Source organism: Echeneis naucrates, chromosome 23 (assembly GCF_900963305.1).
Source record: "Echeneis naucrates chromosome 23, fEcheNa1.1, whole genome shotgun sequence".
Taxonomy (NCBI): domain Eukaryota; kingdom Metazoa; phylum Chordata; class Actinopteri; order Carangiformes; family Echeneidae; genus Echeneis; species Echeneis naucrates.
The window spans coordinates 15,803,074-15,822,421 of NC_042533.1; the positions used below are offsets into that span (position 1 = coordinate 15,803,074).

At 42.0% G+C, this 19,348-nt stretch overlaps 1 protein-coding gene across 1 annotated transcript in view; it reads left to right on the top strand.

Annotated features, from left to right (window-relative positions):
• mpped1 (metallophosphoesterase domain containing 1) overlaps positions 1-18,145 on the top strand; it is a 69,291-nt gene extending 51,146 nt beyond the window's left edge. The window contains exons 4-6 of the mRNA XM_029495470.1: positions 10,266-10,381; positions 15,525-15,638; positions 17,569-18,145. Of these exons, the coding sequence (XP_029351330.1) occupies positions 10,266-10,381; positions 15,525-15,638; positions 17,569-17,687 (349 nt within the window). The 3' untranslated portion in view covers positions 17,688-18,145. The remainder of the gene's footprint in view (positions 1-10,265; positions 10,382-15,524; positions 15,639-17,568) is intronic.
• Positions 18,146-19,348: the final 1,203 nt, after the last annotated feature.

Genomic DNA, 19,348 nt, shown 5'->3' on the forward strand with positions numbered 1-19,348 from the left:
TATATGGCTGGTTACATGGCCAGAGTCCTGTCCAAATACAGTATTACTGTAAAGGGCTATTTCCACATCCTGACAAGTTCTGGCTATACAAAAGAAGTCCTCAGGTTGTCTGTCAATGCATGAGGAAAACAGCTGGACGATGTCCAGATGTCATATCAAGGTTGGAGCCAGACTTGGGCTGAGGATGGAGGCATGTTAGGCCGGAAAGTCACTTTTTAAGACAATAATTTCTCACTTACTCTCTCTCTGTCTCTCTGTCTCATTCACCAATCGAGATGCCTGTACTTATCATATACTGAATCAAAACTCAAAATCAGCATCTGCCCAAATATCAACAAGCTAACATGTCCTAGAGAAAAACACATGTCCTCATTTAACACAAATCTGATTCCCGGGGATAGACAGTCTTTCAAACAAAGGCTATGTAAAATAAATTGATGCAAAGTGTGTCCAGGTTATGTGTATATTGTGTGTATGTGTGTGTGTGTGTGTGTGAGTGTGGGGTGGGGTTGAAGCCAGGAGAGCATGGGCTGGGTGAAAAGCGACTTATCTGTGGGCAGGTGTCCGACCCACAGAGTGAGTACCAGCAAAGTCAAAACTGGCGCAGTTCCCTCTGCTCCAGGGTTCCACTTCTCTTAGGGGTCCTGGTTTCACACACTTCTCTTTCGTAGGTTAGAATTCACCTGGTTCACTTTAATTCCACTTTGTTCATTCATTTTCTGACCTTTCCTTCATGTTCTTGCTTCTCTTGTCTGGTGTCATCTTTCCAGTCTCTTTGTTTGAGTTTCCCTCCTCCACTCAATTCTCACAGGTGCCACATTCATATATTTTTTTATGCTGTCATACTCCCTTTAAATCTTCATACTATACAATAAAATTCAATGTAGATATTCACCTCAATAAATCAGCCATAAATACTATGTAGCTGTTTAGTGTTTTGTTGTAGTGAGTCCCTCAGGCTGTAATGGCAAATTGGAGCTCCCAGTCCTTCACCCAGAAGAACTGAGCTTCTCCTTTGCTGGTCCCTTCTCTCTCTCTGTTTCCCTGTACTGGGGCACTTCCCACGGGTGTGTACTGAGGAGCTTTTGACTTGCAGTAAATAATAAAAATGAACAAGGTTCTTTTTGTAAGATGTAAAAAAATCTCCTTTTCTCTGTGTTTATCTGGACCTTGCATTGAACTGACCAACTGAGTCAAACTCTCCCATGTTTGCTATGTACCACCATTGGGTATGTTAGCACTGAGGCCATTGTGTGCAATTTTCCTTTAGAAGCCGCATTGTGTTGGGCTTGAACTGTGAAATTTGTTGAAAAAAGCACCACTAATCTCATTTTGTGTGTGGTTTCCCGTGTGCGTGTGTTGTGGATGGTATTAGATAGACCATTAGCTCCAGAGCTTCTGCTTTTCAAATGCATTGCCTTCACTTTTTAACTTTGTGAAGACAACTAATTGATGTCTTTTTGTGTTCCGGTGTCAGATGGATGTTTTCAATTACACTACTTAGTGATGTTTCTGGTTCCGACTTTTCTGCTGTTCAGCTCAATCTTCAATTTAAGACCAAACATGAAATTCCTCCACTTGTAAGCCATTAAGTAACTCTGTGTATTTCTTAGTTTCTGACAGGCCCATCATGTCTCAATGAGAAGAACAGCCACTCAGGCAGAGGAACCAGTACAGACAAAAAGTAGGATGATGCAATGAGGAAGCTTTTAATATGTAACACCAGGCTTACTGGCAGACATGTGGGTGTACTGCCTAGCTAGTTGAAGAATCAGAAAAATAAACGGGGAACTGGGAAGTAGACTTAGGAATCCAGTGCACAGGAACAAAATGGAAGCCTTGTAGGCAGGAAAGAGGTGGAGAAGGAAAGATGGTATAGGGGCAGAAGGACGCAATGCCTGAGCCTCATGCAAACACACTTTAGCCAGTAACAGGAAAGTGTGGAGTCACCATGATGGAGCCTGGATGCTGGCATTCTGGAGAACAGGGGACGTAAGGCAGAAAGCCCAACAACTGTAGAGCTGTAGAGTCCATAGGTGGTGCAGGTGGGCAGGAAAGAAGATGAGACCTCTCTAGTGGCAAAGACAGACTTTTGGAGGCCGAGCATGAAGGCTGACGGTACAGGTGTATCCGATTTGAACGCCAAGCTGACAGCAAAACCAAGCCTCTTCAAAAGCAAAAACTCGGAGACAGGTTAAGAGTCCAATAAACTTTAATCAGTCTGAAAAACAAGTAGGGGTCAGAAACCAGGCAGTCAGACAATCTAAGGGACTAGTCAAAATCTCCAGACTGGGAAACAGGCAGGGTAACTGGTAGCAGGCAAGGCAAGGCAATATGGCAAGGAGCATGAAATTCTGGACCAGTATATGAGGAATGACTGAAGAGCATAATGGGATCCAAGTGAGGAAATTGTTGTGGCTCCCAACTGCCAAGCAGTGGGCCAGATGGGGTCCTGCAGTGGTCCCCACCATGGTCTTCCAATCCCCCAAATTTGATGCAGAGCTTGATGCAGAGTTCTCAGGAAAAAGGATCTGAGAGTCTGCAGGGTTTTTTGATCAGACCCCGGGGTCTGAAAGCACACTGAGTGATATCTCTCCAATCCCTTCCTTATATACCCCTTTGGTCCCTCCTTTCTTAGAATGGTGCTTTCCCCTTTCTTTTTAAAGGCCACTATCCTGAGTAGAGTCCCCACCATGGAAATCCCCTTTTTCTTGACCCACTGGCTTCATGTTCTTCATGACTCTGCCTTCACTCGTCTTAGGTCTCTCTTTTCTACTTGTGGCACATTCTCATCTGTATTTTCTTAAACAGTTCTTCTGCTTATTTATTCTGGCTCTTGACCCCCTGTTTCCCTTGTTCTGTTTTTCTCTAGGCCAACAATGTTTTTCTCTGGGCCCATGTCGCTTTTCTTCTAAGCTGACGTCGCTGACTAAGTTCCCTTTCCCAACCATTATCTCTTTTTAGTTCCCCCTCCATCTGCTCCTAGGGGCCCTCTGGCTGTGGTCTCCCTTGGCTCATACCTTTCTGCTGTACATCATAATGGCCCCTGCTTTCACACATTTCCTGTACAGTTCTGTTTTCCCCTCCGTATATCATACTTGTCATGTGTGGCTCCATTACTTCATCCCTACACCCTGTGACTGTATGTTTTTCTCTTCCCTCAGGCTTTTCATACTGCAACTCATTATTTATGCTCTTCAGTGTTCAACATAGTATTTCCTTCAACAAGATGGGTGGGGAAACTCAGGTGAGTGGAATGAGGTGATTGCAAGGGGATCAGGATGGCCGCGTGGAAGTCCCTGATGAGGGAGGTATCCAGGATGCTCCGGACTGTAACCCATGGGCACTCCTCAGGCCTGTAGCTCTCTCAATCCAGCAGATACTGAGAGGCCCTCATCTGCCAGTGGGACTTGATGAGGCACTGGAGCGCCACCAATAAGCTGAGCGGGTGGCAGGGACCTGGAGGAGGGCGGGAGAGGACTCTCTCTAACAGGTTTGAGGTGAGAAACATGGAACATGGCATGGATCCTCATAGAACAAGGCAGGCAGATGCTGACAGCTGCAGGGTAAATGGGGAAGGGGCCCATGAAACATGGGGGCAATTTCCTAGATTCCACTCTCAATGGTAAGTCTCGGGTGGAAAGCCAGACCTTCTCACAAGGGGTATAGTTAGGGGCACGGAGGCAACGCCGATTATTGTCCCTACGATATTGCTCAAGGTGCAGAGCAGAATGGAACAAGCTTGTAACCAGGTGCGGCGGCACCAACAAATGAAGGCCTGGACAGATGGGACTGGCACTGGAAGAGGGGGAGTCCGGGTTGCTGAGCTGGGAAGTGTTGCTGAGTTGTGGGTGTATTCAACCCACAACAGTTGTTTGCGGACAAGAAGCAATGCAGGGCCATCTCCATCTCCTGATTTATCCTCTTGGTTTGGCCATTGAACTGTGGATGGAAGCCGAAGGACAGGATGATGGAGGCACCAAGGAACCTGCAAAACTCCTGCCAAAAGCAAGAGGGGAATTGAGACCCCTGGTCAGAAACAATGTCTCTAGAGAGACTGTGGAGATGGACTACATGGTACAACATAAGCTCAGCAGTTTGTTAAGCAAACAGTAGCTTGGGTAATTAAATGAGCTGAGCACTCCTAGAGAAATGGTCAATGATTGTGAGTATGACTGTTTTACCACCTGGGAGAGGAAATCCCATAATGAAGTCCAAGGAGATGTGGGATGTGTGTAGCAGACCGGCAGGGTCCTGGAGAGGACTCTTATTCTGGTAGCAAACCTGACAGGCAGTGACAACATCTCAGTTATCCTTCTCCATAGAGGCCCACCAGAAACACTGCTTGAGGAGTGTTGGGGTCTGGCTGACCCCAGGGTGGCAGGCCAAGGGCTGAAGAACCTCGCAGCAAAGGTTGGCCGGGACAAAGAGACGGTTATCAGGGGAAGCACTAGGGGCAGGACACTGAGAATTTGCGTATATTACCTTGTCCTCCAAAGGCCAAGTGATCCTGCCGAACACACAAGTAGATGGGAGGATCTTCCCCAGCTTGGCCTGGGAGCTAATGACCTGGAACTGTCATGACAGGACGTCCACCTTGGTATTCCTGGACCCCAACCACAAATGGTAGCTCCGCCCCTTCCAGCCAGTGCCTCCACTCGTCTAAGGCTAGTTTGGCTGCCACAGCACTGCAGTTCCTTATGAACCACCACAGAAATTGGTAAAGCCCAATTACCACTGCAACTCTTTATGGGAGGAGGGAGGAGGCCAACCCAGGACAGCACTGACCTTGCTGGGATCCATCTGGATACTCCCCTCCCTGACGACGAAGCCCAGGAATGACACCTCGGAAATGTGAAACTCTCACTTCTCGGCCTTCATAAAAACTGATTCTCCTGAAGCCTCCAGAGAACACACCACGAATGCTTCACATGCTCCTGCATGGGCTTGGAAAAGCTGAGGATATCATCCAGATAAACAAAGTGACATGGACTGACCTGCGAACATCATTGACTAGGGCCTGGAAAACAACAGGGAAGTTTGAGTTTGAGTTTGAGTCCAAAAGGCATGACAAGATACTCATAGCGGCCCTGGCGAGTGTTGAAAGCAGTTCCCCACTCATCCCCCTCCCTAATGTACATATACAAGATGACACACACATCCAAGTCCTTTGGGGGATGAGCCACCAGCTCATCTTTAATGCCTTCAAAGGCATGATAAAGTAGATCAGAGTTCCAATTACTCTCTGTGGCTATGGTGTGAAACTCAATGGAAAAGTCCACCACGCCCCTTTCTCCCTGAGCCAGACTGAGCAGTCCTCGAGCTGTTTCTCTCCTGGGAGTGACATGATTGAAAACTTCTCTTAGTTCAGCAGAGAAAAGTTTAACAGAGGAGCACATCATGGATTGCCTCTCCCACTTGGTGGTTCCCCAATTTCTGGGTTTACCTGTGGGAAATATTGCTGGGAAACATTAAAAGCCAATCAGGACCTTTCTGTTGGAAAGGAAGTAGTATGGGTTTCTGCCACATACTACGAAGTCCAAGTCCAAACACATGCAGGTTTAGGTTAATTGGTGACTCATAACAAGGTTTCAGGTTCAGTTCCTGGACCTGGGGCCTTTCTGTGTGGAGTTTTCATATTTAGAAGAATTAGAACAGAAGAATCTTTATTGTCACTGTATACATGTCAATGCACACACAGTGAGATTACATTTACAATCTGAGATATGTTTGTATATAGAGCCCCCCAGACAACCACACACACACAGGCCAGCATATATTACAAACATGTGAAAAGATTTCACAGTGAAGGCGCCACCATTGCTCAGCACACTTGGAGCAATTTTTCAAGGGACGGTGCCTTGCTCAAGGGCACCTCGGCAGTGCCTGGAGGTGGACTGGCACCTCTCCACACTCAGCATTTTTTGTTGTTTGAATATGAAACAGTGACCCCCTGATTCCCAAGCCAAGTCCCAAGCCAAGTCCCAACCCTGGTGGAGAACAAATGCATAGCTCAAAGAGAACACTGGACCCAAACTCTTCAGCATTAAAAATAGGGAGGCATGTGTTCCTTTTTGTCCCAATTTAGAGCTTGTTACATTGCTCACAAGAATATTTTGATTGTGTTAACCAACCATTACTCCTTCAGACCTGTCTCCAAACTCTGCCTCTCACTCTCTTCCCTGCAGGACCTTTAGATCATTGCTGATATGGTTTTAAAATATTCCCTCTCAAACACAAAAGGCAGGCTCCCAGAGAGCGCACTACCTCTGCAACAGCAGGTAATTTCCTCACAAACAAGCGGATAGTGGGAGATAAATAGAGTACTACGTCAAGAAAAGATGAGGTGAGGGAGGAGGACAGGGAAAATGAGTTGCGAGGATGGAGAAAGATGAGAAAAAAAGAATGAGGAAAAAGTGGAAAGAGACACCTTGCAGCCATTCAGTGATCCAAATACTGAGTCCAATGATCAGTAGGCTTCCACACACACATACCCACAGATTGGTTCATGCAAGCTCAAAAACTCTTTGAAGGTTTCTCTTCAAACCTTAAATGCATTCTCAATTAAGTGTCAAGTTTGGCTTTTCCTCTCCTCATTAAGAGGATTGAGCCAGTAACTTTGAGTGAGTGTGAAATGAACACTGTTGTTTTTGTCCCAATGTGCAGCCTGCTGATGTGCCTGGGGATTGACAACTCTAACAAAAACATCTGTTTTCCCCTCTTTTAAAACCCCATCACAAATACAGGCTTGCTATTTGAACAGAATCTTTAATATGCTGTGCGTGTTTCTCCTTCTCTAAATCACTGGTGCCATTGTAATTCCCTATCTGATAAAAACATCATTATTCTGGAGCAAAGATATTATTCTTGGAATTACATTTAGTTAGTCTCAGGTTTGCTTAGCAAACATACGACTTGTTCTCTCACACAGAGAGACACCGGTCAATTCATGGAAGAAATAATGTCTTGTAGTAACTGTGATGGAGTTGACAAAGGGTTGATGCCACAAACTGAGAACCTGTTTGAAAGAAAAAGAAACCTTTTCTTACAGAATGATTGATAGCACCAAATTAAAACAAGATTGGATACTTTACGAAGGATACTGTTATTGACAAAATGATAAAATGGATCATCAGAGTTTTATGTAGGCTGCATGACAAAGTTGACATCATGATTTTCTCTCTAAAATCTACAGCCACAGAGAAAAAAAAATCTTTGAACTTTTTAATTTCAGGAAGTAAGTTTTAATAGGAACTCCAATGAGGTAATAAACAAAATGGTTTGTTTGTGAATGACTGAAAGACAATACAAATAATTTTGACTGTTTTAATGCATTAAACCAATTGGCAAACATTTTTAATGGCATGCCATTAGTCTTGAGATCACTTTAAAACCTCAGTGATTTCATTTCATTAAAGAACATTCTTAAAATTGTCTTTAAGCTAATCCACAAATTAACATTTATTATTGATTTAAGTTATTTATAATAATATTTGATGATAATGCGGTTAACTACTGTAAAAGGCCTCAGGAACTAATCAAAAGTTTCAAATACAACAGCTCCAGCAATGTTAAGTGTGGATGTCAGTATTTTCATTCTATTCACTTCCCGCTTTCTCAAACACAAGGGACCTTCTGTATAAATCTTATTGCATGACCTTAAGTGCATGGAGTAAGTTCATTTAGGACATGTCCATATTGGAAAAAACTATTAGACAATACACTCATGTCATTATAAGGTTTTAGAATAGCAGCTGCCTCTAATAATAAACCAGTAATAAACCATAATACACTTCAACCATTGCCTTCCATTGACTCAAGATAGCAATGCAAGAGACCACATTAAAGACCAGTATGCCTGTGGGCACTCAGAAGGTACAAGTGTATTTGGTATTTGAAATGACAATGCTTCCAGAAGTGATTGCATCAATTTCAAATTGATGCACACACAACAAGAACCTGCTAACAAGTGATGCATCAATCTGTCTGTCAATGTTGGTAGGAAGCAAGCCACCATTTTCTAGCCAAAAACCATGGTCTCAGAGTTGGACTTTGAAACTCCTTCCTCATCCCAACTGTTTCACACTTGGCCTCAAAACACCCCAGTACACAATTCAAGATCTTGAACTGATGAAGCCAGCAGAAACACATCATCTCCAAATATCAGATAAGAAATAACATGGCTCCCAGAAATAGGCACAAATGACTGTGTCTTGAAATCCTGCCCGTAAAAACGCTGGCTGAGGCTAACACATACCAGGAATGTGTCTGTTATTTTGATTGAGTTACCTGATTATTTATATATGTGATTTATATTTCAAATTCATGGACTGTGTTGTTCTAAAGGTATCTTCATGGTTTATGTTGGGTTACTAGTGGAATACTGTGCAGCCCAAAAAGCCACTCAAGGGTAAAACTTCATGACTGAAAACAGGCTGTGCTAAGGCTTGTGTCCTCTTCCTCCTGGTTGGTTGGACAAAACTTCCTTGAGGACAGCTGAAAGATTTTTTTCCACAGCCAGGCTTTAACGATTCTATCAGGTTTGCAATTGCATGTTCAATTCAAGCCACAGAACTATTAATCACAAATTAAAAATGAGAAATTATCCTAGTGATGATCTACAGGTGGAAATAAAAGTGTAACATTGACCAACAAGATCAATCAGAAATGCACTTGAATCGAAGCAAACAAACAGTTCATCCTCAACTGCTGAGAGCGCTAAGAGCTAACAGAGCAGAATGCAAGATAATGTTGAAATCGTGTAGAAAGCGAGATGGACAGCCAAGTTTCTCTCTTCTACATAAACATCATATAAAGATATTTTGAAAAAAGATAAAATGTGAACATTAGCTAACTGAAGCAAATCATCTCTTTCATGCAACCTTCAAGTCAAAGATGTCAGAGTGCCCTCAGAATGAACTGAAACCCATAACTGGAGGAAGAAATCAGTCTAAATGCTGAATTTGCTTTGGAAAATTAGTGTCAATAATGTTATATGTAAATTGATTGTAGTTGATAACATATGCAAAAGTAAAATATGGTTCTTTAAGTTAGCTCCAGCCTCACGGATCTTTATCTTTGCTTATATTTCTCCATGTTGGGGTCACTGTCAGGAAAGTCTTTACAATTTCTCTTCTGCTCTTTTTTTATCCTTCCATTCAAAGTGAGAGAGTGAATCAATCACAGTGCTGAGCTCATTTCAATTTAATTGAAATGTCCATGTTAAGATGAACATGAATATTTTTTGCACGTGTCCTATTAATATGCTAAGGCCAGTCTAAATGTTTTAATATTTGCTGTGTAAATTATTGAAATTGTGTTCTCTGGGTGCATCAGATCATTCGTCAAAAATGTTCAATCTCTGATCTGTTCAGGGAATGATGAATTCTAAAAGAATGCACTAGCGTTGAAATAAATAGTAATTTCCCCTGGTGCACTGCTATATGCACTGAACCACCAATCTTTTGACTTTCTTTATTCGAGAGAAAACAAAAAAGAAGTTGGGCTACAATGTGATAGATATTTTCTTCTATTTTCAGGCCTTTCGTTCCGTTCTCCCAGGCATGTCAAACACACACAGACACACACACACATACTGCGGAAATTATTCTAAAGAATCCTCATCTGATGTTCCACTGAGCACAGACGCATCAGGCAGCAGCCACGGCGATAAAGTTGGTGTTTCAAGTGACTGCACTCTGCAATTTAAAAAAAGCCACCTGCATGGCAACAGACATTGCACACACTCACACAGACACAACCAGTGTGGTGTGTTGGAGAGGAAGATGGATCGGAGTACAGATTGTAAGTGACATGTTAATTTCTTCTCCGTCACTCAACTCACGGCAGAGGCATCTGCTATCAAAGTAAAGGAACACGAGACCCAGTCATCGAGGCACAACCCTTCTCCTCCTCTTCTTTCTCTCCTTTCTTCATCCCTCCTTTTCCTCTGTTCCTGTGTAGTTGTTTAGAGACTGAAAGGAAAGAAGTTGACCGTTGCCGGTCCTTGGCAACAATGAAATAGGAGTAGGAGGTCAAACTGCATTTTTGATCTTTTCTTCATTAAAAACAGTAAAATATACATTTTTAGAGTCTGTTTACGTTTTAGTGTGTTTACGTCAACTACACTGTCACTGTAATGACTGGTATTATTTATGTAAAGGTCAAAGGCCAGGACAGACAGTGACATCTGAACAACTTTGACATTGACAAAATCAACCAAACTATCTGCTTCTTTTTGTGCATATCTCTTTGTGTTTCTGCAGGCAGCCCTGGTATTATGGTTGGGGTTTCAACCTACCACGGGGTCAGGCACTGCTGGACAAATGGAATCAGGTCCCTGACAACACAGACATCCTGGTCACACACTGCCCCCCATTGGGTGAGATAGAAATTACAAGATTACAAACATGCAAGCACACACACACACACACATGCATAAACTCAAATACAAATACAACATTATTTGTTTCATACAATACATGAATATTTAACTCCCCATACACATGTCATTTTTGGGGGTTTATTTAACAATTAAATTTACAAATTCACAAAACTGTGTCCTCTCTGAAAACATGTGACTGTTGCATGAAAATTATATTTGTGCTTAGTTCAGATTTTGATGGATCTGGATTTAATGGGTAGATGGAAGACGGCAGTGAAATGACTCTGTGACAAGTGTCTGAAACATTACTGTTGTGTTGACTGATTGAATAAAAGGTGAAAGTAATCAGAAACTCACAGTCCAGTCATCTTGTTCTGTCTGCCAGAGAACACACTTTACCTTAGTCATTGCTGTTTCTTCTTCAAACACACACACACACCTTTTTTACACACAAATGTCAAGACACAGATGCTGGATCACAAGCTGACTGACATTCTCTCTATTCACCTCTTACACACAAGCAGTTGGAAAGACCCACACACACACACACACACACACACACACACACACACACACACACACACACACACATACACATTTTCACACCTCATTTCCTGCTGCCACTGTGGTGCTCAGATGAGTGTGTGTGATTGATTTCTGTGTCTGCGTCTCAGCTGCGAACATGGCCATTTATTTTCCATTCAGCTTAGCCGAGTCTCTCCATCTATCTGCTCCTAAGCCACTGGCATATGGAGCAGCTACAGCAGGCTACTAATGCATAAGACACACATACACACACACACACAGAATGCGAGTCTGAAGTGGATGGTTTGATTGAGACAGAGGGAAGCAGAAAGGGGAAAAAGGAATGAAAAACAATCAAGAGCTTGGAGCCAAGAGACGTTTTTCTTTTTTTTATTAGTTTTTTCTTTAAGAAATTAACGATGAAGGTGAAAGAAGAAGAAGTGTTATCAAGATGTTTTGCACTGCAGCAAAAGTCTTTTAAGAGGTGTGATAAAGCAGGAAATTGGTGGCTAAAGAGTAAAAATATGGCCTCTTTATCTGGCTGTGAGGAAGAAGTTAACAACAGAGAGAGAAAGAGAGAAAGCGAGACAAAAGGAGGGAAACAGGCTCTGTGCCCAAACCAGCAGCTGCTTTTAAACAAGTGGCACTTTAGAGCAAACTACCCTGAGACACAAAAAGCCATCATAACTTCTCACTTCACTTCCATTCTCTCCCAAGGCTTGTAAAAGAAATGTACTCACAATTTTAAGGCATTATATGCCTAAACTCATACTTAAAATGTGTTTCTACAAGTACATACATTCAGAAGACAAAGAAGTTATATTTTACTGGTATGACTGATTCACTACTTAATGTCTGTGGTATGTATGAGAAGGTCCATTAATTCTGCCTCTTGGATTTTTAACTCTTAAAAAATCAAAACATAAAGAATTTTAAAGTTGTCCCTGGAGAGGTGTCTCTCTTTCCTTTTCTCTGTCTTTGCCTCATTGAAGACCAGCTGGAACTAAACTAATTATTAGACTTCCTATTCCTCACTGGCCACTATAGGTCTTAGTGCTGGAGTTTTACATAGCCTTTGAAGACTTTCATTTAAATAAATATCTGTTAGGTCATTCATCACTGAATGAGATTGTTCTCATGCCTTATTTCCAGAGGTAACAAGTAACAAGTACAAATACTTTGTTACTGTACCTAAGTAGATTTTTCAGGTATCTGTACTTTACTTGAGGATTTACTTTTTTTACAACTTTTTATTTTTACTCCCTACATTTATACACAAAAATATGTACTTTCTACTCATTACATTGTAAAAACCCTTTTTTTTTTTACCTTCAACGGATACAATACGATATAAAAGCATACATAAAAGGTGTGACAAACTAGAGAGGGAAAGGGGGGAGGGCAGGTAACTGCTGGAACAAGTCAAGAGATAGAGGGGATGGTAAAGAGAGAACCGAGAACTTGTACTGTAGCAGTAATGATCAAAGGATGTATTATTGTGTTTCTTTAACAGCAAAAAATATTTTTTACTTTTTACTTTTAATTTGAAAGTACACTTCAGAGCACGTACTTTATTACTTTTATTTGAGTAAAGGAGTTTAATTAAGTACTTCTACTTTTACCAGCATATATTTTTACACATGTATCTGTACTTCTACTAAAGTACAGAATATAAGTACTTTTACCATCTCTGCTTATTTGGACTTGGATCAGCAACACAAAGTGCTTCACAGATTAAAATAAAAAAAAAAAAGAAAAGAAAAAAAGAAAAATCAGAAAGAACACACTGAAAGTGAACAAACCAGGGAACCAGAGCAAAAATAAAAAGCTTGCAACATATACACTCACCGGCCACTTTATTAGGTACACCTGTCCAACTGCTTGTTAACACTTAATTTCTAATCAGCCAATCACATGGCGGCAACTCAGTGCATTTAGGCATGTAGATATGGTCAAGACAATCTCCTGCAGTTCAAACCGAGCATCAGTATGGGGAAGATAGGTGATTTAGTGACTTTGAACGTGGCATGGTTGTTGGTGCCAGAAGGGCTGGTCTGAGTATTTCAGAAACTGCTGATCTACTGGGATTTTCACGCACAACCATCTCTAGGGTTTACAGAGAATGGTCCGAAAAAGAAAAAATATCCAGTGAGCGGCAGTTCTGTGGGCGGAAATGCCTTGTTGATGCCAGAGGTCAGAGGAGAATGGCCAGACTGGTTCGAGCTGATAGAAAGGCAACAGTGACTCAAATAACCACCCGTTACAACCAAGGTAGGCAGAAGAGCATCTCTGAACGCACAGTACGTCGAACTTTGAGGCAGATGGGCTACAGCAGCAGAAGACCACAGCGGGTGCCACTCCTTTCAGCTAAGAACAGGAAACTGAGGCTACAATTTGCACAAACTCATGGAAATTGGACAAGAGAAGATTGGAAAAACGTTGCCTGGTCTGATGAGTCTCGATTTCTGCTGCGACATTCGGATGGTCAGAATTTGGCGTCAACAACATGAAAGCATGGATCCATCCTGCCTTGTATCAATGGTTCAGGCTGGTGGTGGTGGTGTAATGGTGTGGGGAATATTTTCTTGTCACTCTTTGGGCCCCTTGGTACCAATTGAGCATCGTTGCAACACCACAGCCTACCTGAGTATTGTTGCTGACCATGTCCATCCCTTTATGACCACAATGTACCCAACTTCTGATGGCTACTTTCAGGAGGATAATGCGCCACGTCATAAAGCTGGAATCATCTCAGACTGGTTTCTTGAACATGACAATGAGTTCACTGTACTCAAATGGCCTCCACAGTCACCAGATCTCAATCCAATAGAGCATCTTTGGGATGTGGTGGAACGGGAGATTCGCATCATGGATGTGCAGCCGACAACTGCAGCAACTGTGTGATGCCATCATGTCAATATGGACCAAACTCTCTGAGGAATGCTTCCAGCACCTTGTTGAATCTATGCCACGAAGAATTGAGGCAGTTCTGAAGGCAAAAGGGGGTCCAACCCGTTACTAGCGTGGTGTACCTAATAAAGTGGCCGGTGAGTGTACACTAGTGAAAATTACATTGAAGAACCACGTGATGAAACATTATCTTAGGGAGCCATCCACACCCGGAGGCGTACAAACCACAATTAGAGATAGTTCTGCCTACACCAAGGCAATAAAGCTGTGTTACAGGGCCCCCACTGAGTAGGTCGAGACCCCTGCAGGTGGACCGGATACAACTCCAATGGGGCTCCAATGAGGAAAACACTGGAGTTGAGAGGAACTAAATATGGAAATATTATTAAGAGATTATAAGAATTTAATGACTATAAAGAATATAATGAAGTTTTTTAAAAGAACAGCAGTTAAGAGGTGTAGGATGTGATAAAAACAGAAATTAAAGACAGAGAAAAGATTAGTTGAAAGTTTTTGTAGAAGGTGGGTCTTGAGCCTGCTTTTAAAAACTTTGTGTCAGTGGCTCAGAGGACAGTTTTTGCTCTTACCTTTGAAATAACTAAAATCCAGTACCAGATAATATCAGGGTCCGCGAGGGCTCATAGTGTAGGAATGGTTGATGAAAATATGAAGGCCCAAGACCGTTTAAGCATTTGTAGACTAAAAAAGAACCTTAAAATTGACCCTGAATATAGGGGAGCCAATGCAGCAATTCAAAATCAGGTGTAATGTGCGCCCACCCTCTGGTTTTTGTCAACAACCTTGTAGCTGAATTCTGGAGTAGCTGAAAGTGAGAATTGCTGTTTTTGGGCAGACCAGAGAGCAGGGCATTACAGTAATGTAAATTACTAAAAGTAAAAGCATGCATTAGCACCTCCTTGCTGACAAGAGATTGAAACGGGTGATTCAGATTCAAAAAGAATGCCCAAGTTTTTAACACATTGCAATGGTTTGAAATCTTAACATTTTTTCTGAAGTTTCTGTTCCTTGCCTTCAGGATCGATTATTAAAACCTCAGTTTTGTCCTGGTTGAGCTCAAGGAAATTGTTTGCTATCCACAACTGTAGGTGCATCAATTGGACCTGTGTCATCAGGAGACACGGCAATGTAAAGCTGTGTGTCATTGCTTCATCTTTTTCATACACACTGTGAAGTTCACATCAATGTGTGGCTGTGGTTGTCATTTATTTTTTATGGCTGCTTTCTAAGAAGCTTCTAATTTGTGCTGCAATGTGCAGTTTGCCATGAGACAAGGACTCTGAAATGAAGGGTGAATGAACTTAAGGGAGCTGCAGTTTGAAATGTGAAGGGATGGAAAACATAACCTTCATTATAGCATATATCTGCTGGTCGCCACAGCAGGAACATTGCATTAAATGTATTATTGATATTATTGAAACAGGATCATTATTGTTTTCAGTAACAGTGAAAACACAGAAACAGGTCAATTTTTCTTCCTGGTTATTTTTCAACAACAGGTATTATCATACCATACATAGCACAGATGGTCAAATGGTTAGCGTGCACAAGTAATCACAGGTCCCTTGTTCGAATTCATCCTGTTTCTTGCTGGCCTCTCTGCCAATTACTATCTGAAATAAAGGCTTAAAAATCCATAAAAAAAATCCCATCAACAATTTCACCATTTGAACATCACTTTTTGCAGGTTTCTTGGACTGGGTCCCCAAGAAAATGCAACGTGTTGGGTGTATGGAGTTGCTCAACACAGTCCAGAGGAGAGTCCAGCCCAAATTGCACGTGTTTGGACACATTCATGAAGGTACATGTTCCCAACACACCTCAATGAGGCTCATGTAAGATTTCCCTGTCATTTTGTGTCTATTTAAAGAAAAATACGGATATCAAATCTAATTTGAAAATTCAAAAAACTAATTTAGAGTGTAGGACTGTTGTTCGCCATGTACAGAGCAAAGCATGGAGCTGTAAAGCTACAAAGCCAATTTTGTTACCATTATTATTATTATTATTATTATTATTACTATGCCTGGAGATGTAGTTCAGTGGTGGAGAACATGCAAGAAACCCTGGTTTCAAACCCCAGCCACAAGACCAACCAGTGGTAGGCTAAATTCAAGATTTTTTTTTTTTATTTAATTACATTATTTCTCATGTTTCACACACCTTTGTTTAGTGTGGTGTAGACAAATACTCTCACATTTCCCTAATTTTTTACTCATTCAGTTTTCAGCAGTTTACACACACTTTCACCTTTCAGGAGTCAAAACTGAGATACATGCAGAGGGCTGTGGGCTCAGAGCTGAAGTCAGGAGGAACCAAGAACAGGGGGGAGGGAATACTAGCTGAAGGACAAACAGGCTGGTGATCCTGAAGATAAGAAAACAGGCATCAGAGTAAACTGCAAGCAGATGGATCACTGAAGGTCCGAGCTGGACGTATGGTGTATTAAATTCAGCATTGAATGGTGATCGATACTGGATCGTTGAGAAGTCTCTGATGGGGAACAGGTGTCTTGGCTCCTGATGAAAGCCCAGTGTGTGGAGAGAGGGGGAGAAGAACAAAGAAGAAGCATACAGACCAAACTAAACCAAAGAGAACTACAGAGGAGTCCTCTAGGCAAAAAGACATCACAGCATATTATGACTCTACTATAAAATGATATAGTGGCTCTATACTAGAAACGCTCTTACCTGTAAGATTTTGGAGCCATGTGATCTCGTGAAGCTGTTAATTAGGCTTAATGATGACAAATATTAAAGTGTGTGTAAGAGAACAGCTTAGTATTTCACCCAGGCCAGGGGAGAGAGGCTGACTCCCTGGATTAGGGACTTCTTTTTCGAGGTTATCAGGTCTGTGCTGGGCCCCTGGAGCATCCCCCTGCCCTCCTGACACACACATGGTCTGCTCACTCTCCATCAAACATAACTAAATTAGAAACTAGATCATACTATAAGAAGAGCAATAGGTTGATAGCAGCTGCCTTCATCTATGCGAGAGAGCAAGAACTAAACCTGTACTTTTTGTATTAATGTATTCCTTATCTGAAAGGACTAACAAATATTCAGAGTTATCTTCCATAAGAGACAACTACACTTGGAAAAATCCCTGATGGTGTACAGTTTTACTGTGGCACTTTACATGAGATGGTCTTTAGGTTGTGTTAGGTAAAATTTAAACTCTGTCATTTGGAGAAACACTGATCAAAAGTGCTTTTTGTTGCATTCATTTAGAATGTATTGCTCCTCCACTGCTGCTGCTGAGGGTATATTGCTGTGGTGTAAACTTCTCAATCCACTATTTGACCCTGCAAACTGCTGCATTACAAATCTTACCTTACATATTATCTGAGTTTAAGTGTTTGCAGTTCTTGATTGTTTGATTTCAGAATAATTTAGCTTCAAAGACTGTAGGTATTTACTAAGGATTTGTGGTTTTTCTGGAACCGTGGTGTGACACGAAAGGTCTAGCTTTAAGTGGTAACACAACAAAGTTCTTTGAATGCAATTCTATCTGTGAGATGACAGTGTCTCTCACAGTCAGTTTGCCTGAGTAAATATCCTATGTGTTCCTCATTTTCTCCTCCTGAGTTTAATACAGAACAACAATGCACCAATGCCCAAGTCTGTAGGAAAATTACAAGATAAAGCTGTTCACTTTAGACTTTGTATTGTGCTTCTGACAAATCTTTGCATCTTCAGTAAATTTATTCTCCTTCTGTCACTGCTCCCCAGGTTATGGAATGATGACAGATGGCACCACCACATTCATTAATGCGTCGGCCTGCACTGTCAACTTCCTGCCCATGAACCCACCCATCGTGTTTGACCTTCCCAACCCTAGGACCACATGACTAAAGGAAGCTGGTGTCCCGATGCCTCCTACCAATCAGGAGAAAGGTGCCAGAGGAAGTAGGTGAGGTCAGCAGGTGGAACGGGAAGTCTGTAAATACAAGGCAGGTGTGTTTTATTGTGGCACACGGGCCTTGAGTCCATTAGTGGTGAGAAGTGAAGACAGGAGCCTTGTTGCATTTTTCATATTATTAAATGTGCCATCATTTCTTCATCAATGACTCAATCTAAAGCAGACAAATGAATGAGCATGTCTGTGTTCACTGGCACTCAGCGTGTACAGGAGCTCTCCAACTCAGCACTGAACATTTGCCAGGGGGATTTTCATTTGCTGTTGCTCCCATCCTTCTTTTAAAAATTAAAATCCCATCTCTCCCTCCATTTCTCCCCTCTCTCTCTCCTACTTCCCCACTCTTTCCCTTATCTTTCTCCTGTTCTTCAGGCATCAGCTTGCTGGAGTCTTGTCTTCTCTTTTTTTTTGCCAGGGTGTGTGTATACGTGAGATCAAAGCTAGTGTGTGAGGGCAGTGAGAGGTCTCTGCCACAGGTTGTGTGAGTCAGGGTGTCAAACATGTTGATATCACTCCCCTGGCCCTCATTACAGCTCTCAATAAGACTCTCAACTTGCCAAGCAGAGGCTACAGAGAAAAAGACAAGCAGCACTTCTAGATTCTTCTTTTTCTCCATTTAACTCCCCATTTTTTTCCCCTTCCTTGTTACTCCTATCTTCACCATCCTTCATGCTGTGATTGACCTGCTCAGCTTTTCAGTTGCAACTGGAAGGTCATAACACAATGTGAAGTTGCTACATGCTAAAGCTGCTCCTGCACAGTGGCAGGAGTTTCATGGCTGCGCCTCCTTGTTGCGAACATGGAAAGCTGCAAAGCTGCACCTGTATCGTTGATGTAAATGCTCTCGATCAATATATATGTATAAAAAAAAATTTTCTTTAAGATTTCCCAGTTGTTGTTGCTTAAAAAAACATGTGATGTGTCTGTGTCTTGAAATGTGGTTATTACATTTCTGTTAAATGTAAATTTTTTGTATGGTATTTTCTTCTGTGTGACGCTGCTCAGGCCCATGTGGTGATTATTAACTCTTTCATGTCCCAAAGCAGTTGTCTGTTTAACAAGAAGAGCTCCTTTTCTGTGATCTCTCTTCTGAATGTGGTTAGCCCAACACATCACAAGTTGATGTGACACTATCATAATGCATAAATGTTCTTGATGTCCTTAACTCTTATCTCCAGCGCATCAACCTCAGTGCCAACTGAAAGCTTAATGTTTCTGAGGACTTCAGATTCACTAAGAGTGGCATTCATTCATTCAAACTTCTACCGCTTATCAGTTTCCAGCTCACATAGGGTGAGGGCAGGGTACACCCTGGACTAACCCTAACCCTAACCCTCACACTCAGACCTACGGACAATTTCGTCAGCAATCACCAATCAACCTACACATGCATGTCTTTGGACAGTGGAGGAAACCGGAGTATCCGGAGGAAACCCACGCAGGCATGGGGAGAGCATGAAAACTCTACATAGAAAGGTCCTTTGAATTCATTATTGCGGAGCACTGTGCCACTGTGCTGCCTCCATGAGTCACACATCTAGGGTAATAGTCTGAGATGCTAGCATTTGTTTGAGCAAGCACATGGCCTATGTG